The sequence below is a fragment of the Dendrobates tinctorius genome, unplaced genomic scaffold (genome assembly GCF_039654945.1).
Source record: "Dendrobates tinctorius isolate UK_male_01 unplaced genomic scaffold, ASM3965494v1 ptg000094l, whole genome shotgun sequence".
NCBI classification, from domain to species: Eukaryota; Metazoa; Chordata; class Amphibia; order Anura; family Dendrobatidae; genus Dendrobates; species Dendrobates tinctorius.
The window spans coordinates 4,021,684-4,032,984 of NW_027361762.1; the positions used below are offsets into that span (position 1 = coordinate 4,021,684).

The 11,301-nt window shown below is 42.9% G+C and overlaps 1 protein-coding gene across 2 annotated transcripts in view; it reads left to right on the forward strand.

The window, feature by feature from the left end:
- LOC141098687 (cytochrome P450 2D15-like) overlaps window positions 1-10,396 on the forward strand; it is a 393,026-nt gene extending 382,630 nt beyond the window's left edge. For both annotated transcript variants that reach the window (XM_073586654.1, XM_073586652.1), the window contains one exon: window positions 448-10,396. In XM_073586654.1, coding sequence (XP_073442755.1) covers window positions 448-629 — 182 coding nt within the window. In that variant the 3' untranslated portion in view covers window positions 630-10,396. The remainder of the gene's footprint in view (window positions 1-447) is intronic.
- Window positions 10,397-11,301: the final 905 nt, after the last annotated feature.

Genomic DNA, 11,301 nt, shown 5'->3' on the forward strand with positions numbered 1-11,301 from the left:
AGCCAGTGCGGCACGCACCTTTATGGATGTCTGTCCTGGTGCTGTATGTCAGAAAGCTGGGGATATCACAGTACTTCTGAATCCCAATGTAGTAGCATGTCACCTGTCTCCTACTATTTTTGTTTTAATCATGTGATTTAAAAAAAAGATGTGGCCATTTTGACAACTAAAATATTGTGTTTTGTGTATTTATTTCAGTGTCTTTGTTTACTGTACTTATGGTTGTTTCAAGGTGTAGTGGGGTCCATCTCATAGCCAAAAGTCAAGCTCTGTACACGCAGCTAATGCAGGAGCTACAGACTTGGGAGTAGCATTTTGACCAGTTGGGGGGGTGTCAAGTCCCGAACCCACACTTAAAGATACCTAAACTGTGTCTCCTTTTATGTCCATGCAATTTGATTGAACTGCAATATGTATTAATAAGCAAAAAATATTTTTCTCTTGTAGGTCGGAGGGTTTGCTTGGGAGAACAACTTGCCAGAATGGAACTCTTCCTGTTTTTTACTACATTTTTACAGCAACTTACTTTTGAGATTCCAAATGACCAACCTCGCCCAAGAGAAGATCCTATCTATGCACTTGGGCTAATTCCTCATCCATACAATATTCGTGTTGTAGCTAGGGTGTAACTTTCATATTACAGAGAGTTCTGATTTATTTTATATTATTATTATGCATGCCTTTTTAATTTCCTAAGATCAATATCTGTCATGATCCAGGATGGGGTTTGTCTGTGGCCCGTCCTGGTCAGGGGTTAATTGTTTCTGCCTCTCTCTGGCAGAGGGCGGCTATTTAATGCTCACTCGACCTAGGTCCGGTGTCAGTTATACTCCTGCCCCCGGCTGAGTTAGTTGACATTGTGCGTACGTGTGCCTTGTGACTGTGATACTTTATGCTTGTTTGGTTTTGACCCGGTTCTGTCCCTGTTACGAGTTCTGCCTGTTCCTTTGGTACTGCTCTGCTATTCCCGTGTATGACTCATTTGTCTTGGACCTGACTACTCTCTGACTGCCCCCCTTGTACCGCGTTGCTATCTCTGTGTATGACTCATTGCTTACGTTCTGACTATTCTCTGCTTGCTCCTCTGGTATCACTCTGCCCTCTCTGTGTATGACCCCCCCGCTTGTCTGACCTGAGTTCCCCTAATCTTCTCTCCAGGATTCCTGTAATAGAATCCTACAGTCATCTACTGCAGCAGGACGCTAAGCCACGCCCCCTGTGGTCACATGATCGTAGGTCCTGGTACTCTATACTACCTTTAGTGTCGCAGGTCCCGTGTTCAGAACTTTCACTACAGTATTGGACCCCGCGCTCTCCCATAGTGTGGGTAAGTCACCCTGCTCTGCGTGGCAGTTTGCCGACGCTGACAGGGTCCTGACATTAGAGTCCTGACAATATCAACTGTAGAGATGAGTGTCTTTGCCTCAGGGAGGGTCGAGTCGGGTTTCATACCACCCGACTTTACCAAAAGTCGAGTCGAACGAAATCGGCCGCCTATTGGCAAAAGTCGGAGTTCCGACCGAAACCCGACCCAAATGCAAGTCAGTGGGGAATAAAAGTCGGCAGTGAGTGGAGGACAGTAAACACACCAACAGTGCCCATTTCAATGGCAATGACATCAATTCTTATTACTTAAGCTTGTCAACCTTAATTACTTTACAATAATAGTAACGCATTGAAAACTGGGGGATATTTGGCTAAAGTTGTGGGGGTACAGGACAGTTAGGAAGGTGGAAAAACTAGCATATGTTGAGGTGTAGGCTGGACGTTCAGCAGCTGCAAATGGAGGAATTGGAGAAGTCGGAGGAAGAGGAGGACAAAGCGAGCCATTTTGCTGGCAACCTATGTGTCATCAGGAAGGTGGTACAAAATCTTTTGAAACCCAGGCATGGTTCATTTTAATGAAGGTGAGATCACCTATATATTGGGTCGACAGCCGGGTCCTTCTTTCTGTCAGGATTGATCCAGCAGCACTGAAGACTCTTTCTGATAGCACACTACCAGCAGGGCAAGTGAGCTCCTGTAAGGCATAGTGTGCCAATTCAGGCCAGGTGTCCAGTTTATAGGCCCAGTAGTCAAAGGGGAATGAACAGTGAGGGAGAACATCGATAGGGGAGGAGAGGTAATTTTGAACCATAGTTGACAACTGCTGTCTCCTGTCTGTTGCAATCGATTCAGTATTACCAGTCGTGTGAGCGGTACTCGAGAAATCAGTCCACAACATGGTCATGAAACCCCTGTCTCCAACGCCACTTCAGCTGTGTGCACCATGAACACCTCTTCCATGTTGCCCAGTACGGCTCATGGTAGAACCTGCACCACTGCTGAGTGCTGGGAATGCCTCTAAAAAACGGTTTACCATAGTTGCTTGTTTGTTCGCCAATATTAGCTCTAGGTTCTCCTGTGGCATGATGTTCTGTAATTTGCCTTTATAGCATGGATCGAGGATGCTGGCCAACCAGTAGTCGTCATCCTTCATAATTTTGGCAATGCGGTGGTCCCTTTTTAGGATCCGCAAGAGATAATCACACGTGTGGGCCAATGTTCCAGGTGTCAATGATGCACTGCCAGTGGAGAGTGGAGAAGCACTTTCTGCCAAATCCACATCCCTCCAGTCACCCACAAACCCTGTACCTGACATTGGCAAGCCAACATTTTCTCTTTCCCCCTGAGAAGCATCCTCCTCCCCAAATTAATCATCCCCTCATGCTCGTCCTCCTCTTCTTCCTCCACCTCATCCAGGACAGTTCCCTGAGCAGACAATGCCTGACTGTCATCAAGGCTTCCCTCCTCCTCCTCCTCCTGCGCTGCAGATGCCTGATCCTTAATGTGCGTCAAAGTTTCCATGAGCAGACGCATAAGTGGAATGCTCATGCTTATGATGGCGTCGTCTGCGCTTAGCAGCCGTGTGCATTCCTCAAAACACTGAAGGACATTACAGAGGTCTTTCAGTTTTTACCACTACACACCTGACAACTTGATGTCTGCCCTCAAACTGCCTGCCCGTGTATCCTCCCACAAATGCATTACAGCCTGCCTCTGTTCGCACAGCCTCTCAACCATGTGCATGGTGGAGTTCCACCTTGTTGCAACGTCTATGATTAGGCGGTGCTTGGGGAGGTGGAGCGATCGCTGCAGCCTCTGTATAAGACTGGAGTCTACGGGCGAGCGAAGAATGTGCGAGCACAGTCTTCACACCTTATGAAGCAGGGCTGGTAACTCCAGATAATTATTTATGAAGCACTGCACCACCAGGTTCAAGTTGTGAGCCAGGCAAGGTATTTGTGTGAGTTTTGAAAGGGCTATGGCTGCCACAAAATTCCACCCATTATCACTGACTACCTTGCCTTACTCAAGATGTAGACTGCCCAGCCATGACTCAGTTTCTCGCTGCAAGGCGTCGGCCAGTAACTCCGAGGTGTGTCTGTTGTTGCCCAAAGACATCTTCTTTAAAACAGCCTGCTGATGCTTACCACTAGCTGTTTGACAGTGGGACACCTCGTGTGCAACACTGGCATCTGCGGATGGAGTGCTCCTGCAACTGCGCTCTGTGGACGAGCTTTCGCTTCTGGAGGAGGAGGAGGCGGAGGGTCGAACGCCTACAGCCAACTGTTGCCTATACCATGGGCTAGGCAGCACTGTCCCACCACCGCTGTCCCCTGTGGAACCTGCATCCACCACATTCACCCAGTGCACAGTGATGGACACGTAATGGCCCAGACCATGCCTACTGGCCCATGCATCTGTTGTGAGGTGCACCTTTCCACTCACTGATTGTTTGAGTGCATGGACAATGCGGTCTTTCACATGCAGGTGGAGGGCAGGGATGGCTTTTATAGAAAGAAGTGCCAACTGGGTAGGTCATAGCGTGGGACAGCATAGGCCATGAGGTCTCGGAATGCTGCGCTTTCAACTAAAAGGAAGGGCATCATCTCTAAAGAGATCGGTTTGGCAATGTAGACATTCAAAGCCAGTGTACGCGGATGAGAGGATGAGTACTTTCTTGTCCTACTCAGAGTCTCTGCTTGGGTGAGCTGGACTTGAAAGCTGCATATGGTGGAACTAGCGGTGGACATGGCGGACTGAGAGAGGGTTGGTGATGTGATGGTCGTGGTGATGGCCTAGATGCAGTCTTTCGTTGGAAAAACATAGTGATTCCCTGACTGCTTTGGCCTTGCGAGGACACCTCAACATTTCTTGCTGGTGGTGTGCTAACCGGTGGGCTTACAGTGAGGGAAGTGATGTAGCGTTGCTGGCTACCTTCAGTTGGAGCAGGTGCACGTGTGCTACCTGAGGTTTTGTAGTCCGTCCACGCTTGCAAGTGCATGGTGTTTACATGTCTAAGCATGCAACTGGTATTCAAATTTCGGAGATTTTTCCCTCGGCTAAAGGTCCTTCCGCACTTCTCACAGATAACCTTTGCCTCATCAATAGGATTTGGTCAAAAAAGTGTCACACTGCACTCTTCCTACTATGGGAAAAATTTTCAGGGCTTGCACGCTGTGCTAATTTGACCGTCTGGCCAAGCTGTCTTGCAACTCTTTTTGTTTTTTTAATGCATTTTTGGACTGCTACGGGCCTGCCAGATAACCGCAGCTGTGATGTTGATGTCTGCTGCGGATTCTCCTCCTCTTCTGAGCTATTGCCAGCGGCACCTTCTTCCCCCAATGGATGCCAATCTGGGTCAACAACTAGGTCATCCATGACCTCCTCTTCAATTTCATCTGCACCTTCCTCTGTGTCATCGTGTAAGGTGGTATAGTATGCGGGAAGGGGCACCTGAGTTTCATCAGGGTTAGAATCTGGCTCAGTAGACTGTGAGGGCAATGCAGTGCTCTGGGTGAATGTACCAGCAGAATCATATAGCACTGGCTGTGCATCAGTGCACTCCATGTCATATTCATCTTGGACTGGGGAATTCAGGATTTCACTTGATAACTTAGGCATGGTATGTGAAAAGAGCTCCAGGGAGTAATCTGAAGTGTGGCCTGCGGCATCCTTCACTTTTGGTAGGGGTGAAGGACACAAGGATAGGTGTTGTTCCTGACCAGGAGCCTGCACTGATGACTCAGTGCTTGCAGTTTTTGAAACTTCAGAAGATGAGGCGATAGAGCTGGAGGCTGTTTCGGCAATGTAAGCCAAAACCTGTTCCTGATGCTCCGGCTTAAAAAGCGGTTTACCTACTCCCAGAAAAGGGAGCCTTCCAGGTCTTCTGGAGCCAGATGATGATGCAGGCTCAACACCTCCTGCCTTAGATGCTATTGTGCTTTTGGCACTACCAGCAGGTGCACCACCACCACCATCAGTACCAGCTGGCCCCCCGCCCTTGTCCTCAGCCTTTTCCACCATACTTCCTCATGTTTGGGAAAATGTACCCAAAATACCAGCAGATATAGGGTACTGTATGAGGAGCATACAGCTTTATATGGTGTAGGGGAAAATTTAAATCTCCGTATATATTTACGGAGTCACACACAGATGCTCTCTCAGTATGGATTTCACTGTAATACAAACAGCAGATATACTGTACTGTATCAGAAGCATACAGCTGTATACGGTGTATGTAGGGAAAAATTTAAATCTCCGTATATAATTCCAGAATCAAACACAGACGCTTACTCAGTATGTATTTGACTGTAATACAAACAGCAGATATATAGTACTGTATGAGGAGCGTACAGCTGTATACAGTGTAGGGGAAAATTTAAATCTCCGTATTTATTTCCGGAGTCACACACAGATGCTCACTCAGTATGCATTTGACCGTTATACAAACAGCAGATATACGGTACTGTATGAGTAGCGTACAGCTGCATATGGTGTAGGGCAAAATTTAAATCTCCGTATTTATTTCCGGAGTCATACACAGATAGTCAGCATGTATTTGTCCGTGATACCAGCCAGTGCACGGTAGTGTGTGAGGAGCATACAGCTCTATACGGTGTGGGAAAAAAATGAACGGTTGGTAACTGTGCAGAAAAAAAAAAGTATTAGTGCTGTGTAAAAAGCAGTCTGCACAGCAGTGTACATACAGCAATACAGCTATCAGGCAGCCTGATAACCAGCACTGCTGCACACAAGAAAATCATCCCCTGTCACTGCACACTAACTGTACAGCACAATTGCTATCAGCACAAGCACATAAGAACTTCTTATATCTTTACAGCCCTGACTCTCTCCCTACTGATAAACAGCAACCTCTCCCTACTGTTAAGATCGGCAGAAGTAAAATGGAGGTCGGCGGTCAGGGCTTTTATAGACACTATGACGCCCCCCAAAGCAAGCCAATCACTGCAATGCCCTTCTCTACGATGGTGGTGGACGCTGCACATGTCATCTCTTTGCCAACAGTGTACGTCTTTGCTCATTGGCTGAAAAAAGGCACCTGCAAGCATTCTTGGAAATCCGACTTTGGTGCTCGTTTTGCCGACTGCACGGCCGACTTATGAATCTGGCCGACCTGTTTCGCTCAACTCTAGTTATAGAGCCTCACCCTCACGCGACTTTCCTATCTCCAGTCCATCCTTAATGCAGCAGCTACAGTCATCTATCTGGCTAATCGGTACTCAGACGCCTCGCTCTGTCATTGCACTGGCTGACCATGCATTATGGGATCCAATTTAAACTGCTTCTTCTCACAAAGATCTCCACAGTGTGGCACCCCCCCTACATCTCCTTCCTCATTTCTCTTTATCAGCCTACCCACTCGTTACGCTCCCTGAGCGATTTTCAACTAACATCCGCACTAATCCGTACCTCCCACTCCCGGCTCCAGGACTTCACACGAGTTGCACCAATCCGCTGGAATGCTCTACCCCAAGAAATTAGGGCTAACCACAACTTACACAGTTTTAGGCGCTCCCTAAAAGCACATTACACACGCTTGGACACAGCGGGTCCGTGCTCCTGAAGCTTATGAAATGCATTGACGGGTGAGCTGGCAATATATATTTTTTTTCTAAAGTTTTCAGTGTCTTCGTGCACCCCGTGGCAATACTTTTATTATTATCAAGAGGATTAATGATTATTTTCTTCAGCACTGCCTAAGTTTTTCATCCAACCTTGGTACTACAAGTAGACAAGACAAAGCAGCAAAGCTGTTTTCATCACCTGCGATGAAGTCCAATTCTGTTCTGATTAATTCAGATGTTCAGTTGGAACAACTATTTTCCTCAATGTAAAAGGAAAACCGCATTTGGTGGGACCTTAGTTCCTTGAAAAATTACAGGGAGAAAAATGTTATCCCTAGAGGACTAAGGATAAAGAAAATCCCCAGCACAATTTATTCTGACACTTCTGTTAAGGATTGGAATACCATCCTCTCGGACTGCTCACTAAAGCTGATTTCTCTTATTATACGTGAAGATAAAACTGTTTTGTCAGAACTACAAAACAACATTGAAGCTGCCAAAAAAAAATTAGCAGCAAAATGTCCAAAGAACATTTGAAAATTTTTTTTGCTCAAAGTGAAGAGAAAATCTACAAAGCTGAAATGAAAATAATGGACATAAAAAAACGCAATCTAGAATGAGATCTTAATGATTATTCCCTTGACCAGGTGTATGAGTGGTGGAGATGGGAGAACATGAATAAGTCTCCCAGATTTATACTGAGACATTCCAAACATCGTCCCAACCCCAATTATTCTCCAAAACAGGTGACTTTTAGCTCATCTTAGCTTGACACTTCAGCCGGAGCTACAGAGGATTCAGACATGGAAATCGCACAAACGTCAAAAAACTCATATTTCAAGAAGAACAAGCTTTCACCTTATGTAAAAAGAAGAAAATATGAAGAAAAGGAAGGAAGCACCAATTCCAACAAAGGAATACAGAGATACCACCTGAGAAATCTCCACTAGGTAACTTTGACATTATTAATTTGTCCTCTTCTGTACTTACTCCGGATCAACAGGGCTTACTCTCGTATGGACTTAATTTTGTTCCAAGTTGCAATTTTGATTTGTTTTCCACTATTTGTGATGTTAATAAATCCATAAGGAATATCACCCTCAGGTTGCATTTTGAGGAACAAATAGATGTAATTGATGAAGACAGTGCAATACAAGTTAATTTGTTTAAATCACTTAATTTTGCAGAACAACTATCGCTCACATGTTTGCATGATCTTGACCATGAGGGTCAGGAATGTGCTATGCCAAATGCTCAAGTACAGCAATTTTTCACAGGATTTTCAGGACTATATTTGTGAGGTTGTGATTTTTCTCACTTCCAACAATTATTTCTGTTTCAATGATATCTTCTATAGACAAACCAATGGCGTGTCTATGGGGGCTAAATATTCCCCATCCCTCACCAATCTTGTTATGAGCTGGTGGGAAGAATTATATATATACCATTGGCAATCCTTTCAAAGACCACATATTGTGGTACGGTAGATACAGTATATAGATGATGTCATCATAATTTGGGGTCCTGACAATTCTACTGCACATGAATTTAACTTATCTTAATTGCAATCCCTTTAATTTGAAATTTACGGTATGTCAAGATTACAATAATGTCAATTTTCTTGATTTAAAATTAAGAGGCATACCTGGAGATGAGGTAATCACTTCTACATATAGGAAATCAACTGCAGGGAACACTATCCTCCATGCTCACAGTTATCACCCTAAGCATACTATAAAGAGCATTCCTGTAGGTGAGATGATTAGGGCAAAGCGCAATTGTAGCCCACAAACGGATTATAGAATTGAGGTTAATCACATCAAAGAAAGGTTAAGCAAAAGAGGATACACTAGTTGGAGTCTCAATCAAGCGGAGAAAATAGTGGAGGAGAGACCGCGTTTTTATTCAACACAAAAAACAAAAAAATGCAAAAATACTGGTCCAGTCACCTTAGTTTTACAGTTTAACAATCAGTTTCCCGCATTTAGGAAAATTATCCAAAACAATCTGTGTATCCTTTGAGAGGATCCTGATATAGCAAAAATCCTAAATGATGGATATAGAATTGTATCGAGGAGAGCACCATCATTGGGTAAAACGCTCTCACCTAGTTGTTTGAAATCTTCTCAAATTAATTCTGTGGGTTGGCTTAACACAAAGGGTTTTTATTTAAGTGCGGCCATAAAGTCTGCAAAACATGTAAATTTTCTCTCAAATGCTCTAGTTTTATGGACGCAAGTGGAAAACACACATTTCCAATAAAAACTTTCCTAAATTGTAATACCTGCAATGTGATCTGCATCATGGAATGTGTATCTTGTTGTTTAAAGTGTGTTGGCAGAACTAAGCGCCAGTTTCAAGTCAGAATTCCGGAACACATTCATGATGTGGAGAACGCAAATCCTGATAGGAATATATCACAAATTTCAAAGCATTTTTTAGATTGTCATCGTGGAAATTTGGAATCGTTAAAAGTATATGCCATAGAGAAAATATTCAAACCAAAAAGAGGGGGTAATGTTGAAACCATATTGAGAAGTAGGGAGGCATGGTGGTGCTGAAATTAAATACTAGGGTTCCATTGGGCTTAAATAAAAGAAAAGACATGATGCTGTTTTATTAGCCAATAAATATAATTGTTTGTTTTGGCTATCTTTTCCCTTTTATTTTTTACCCATATTATTTGCTATTTCTAATCAAGTTAAATTATAATGCAGTTGTTCATATAAGTGTAGGCAAAAATCTTCCCCGTGATTATTTCTTTTCCTATTCTGGCTGGTAGTGTATCGGGAATTTCAGACTCTTGCCTCCTTTCTCTCATACTAAGTACGCAGTTTAGTCTATTAACATGTGAAAAAAATATCGCTAGATTTGCTTCCATATCAGCAAAATGTCTTTTATTTGGCTTGCTGCGTCCTACGAATCATGATTATTTGGGCTTTTAGGCTAAAGTTATTTACACACATTCTGCTTTTGCTCATTTAAAGGGCTTTTTTTGAGATATTAATATTTAATAAATCTATTAGTTACTAGCACTTCAATAACAACTGGTCATTAATGTTAGTGAAAATAATCTGTTATTTCAGATAAAATTGTTGTCTGTTTTTTCTGAATCTTTCAGTGAATGTTTAATTTTTCAGCTTGAATTTTCATCTGTAGATATTCTATTCCATTCTTCGTTGAATTTACAGTGAAATAGTTTTTTCTATTGTATAACAATTATTTGCAATATTCTTCTCTGCTGCAACTTTTTATCATGTCAATGTTGTTTTTAATGTTTTTTTTTATTTTATGTGATTTCTCACATTTGTCTATTTCATGCCCACACACTGAATTAGTTACATCAATTTCTCATTTCAGCGGTGTGTATAAGGGAGCTAAGTCTCCAGAAAAACATCGAGATTCATACCCATTTGGTATTGTGCTGAAGATTTTGTCCTCTATGTTGCAAGTTTTGTGAATAAAGAAATTTTTTCTTCTCGAAATCGGTTGAGCTGGACACCTTTTTTTCTTTGGACTCCCTAAAAACACATCTGTTTAGGGCGGCCTATCACATTCCCTAATCAAAGTCCTTTTACATATAGTCCATTCTCTACTTCTCTTATGGTAATTCTCTGTTAAATTCCATTGCTCCCAAAAGCACTACAAATAATGGCTGGTGAGAAGCTCATACAGCCTTTATCTACCCCCATTTCCTCAAGATGGCTGGACCATCATTGTAAGTAAGCACCTGTACGTTGTGTCACTCCCATCTCATAGTAGATTGTAAGCTCTGAAGAGCAGGGTCGTCATTAATTTTCCTTTAATTTTTTGATTATTGTTAACTTTGTACCTTATGACTGTTTTATATGAACTGCTGAATTGTAAAGCTCTGCAGAATATGTTTCTGATATATAAATAATGGTTATTATTATTAGTAGATTGAAGATGGTGAAGTTCAAGCTCTTAGCTTTGCCATGTGTAGGAGGAAAAAATCGTCTGCGTGAGCATAACTGCAAAAATGAGGGCTGACTGCTGTGCTTGTCGAGGTAGGGCTAAATTAACCCTTCACGGTTGATCCAGTGATTTCCAAATTAGTTCATAGGGCGTTGCTAGCAACTGGGAATGACCACACGGAGACCGGGGTCTCTGTATGGGAGGATCGAGACAGATCACTAAGCCCCTTTATTTTAGTCACTTTTATAATATTTTGCTTAATTATGCAAAGTTCTCAACTACCAATAACATCATGGTAATGCTTCACTTTATAAGCCAATAATATTGCAAGAAAACCGGAAACTACATAAATGTCCCTAGTTACATGACGTAGAGAATAGAACAATAGCACGTTGTTCAAAGTCTCATATCTTATACCTTGTTCAAGTTGGAACAGTCTAGTTTCATAACAGCT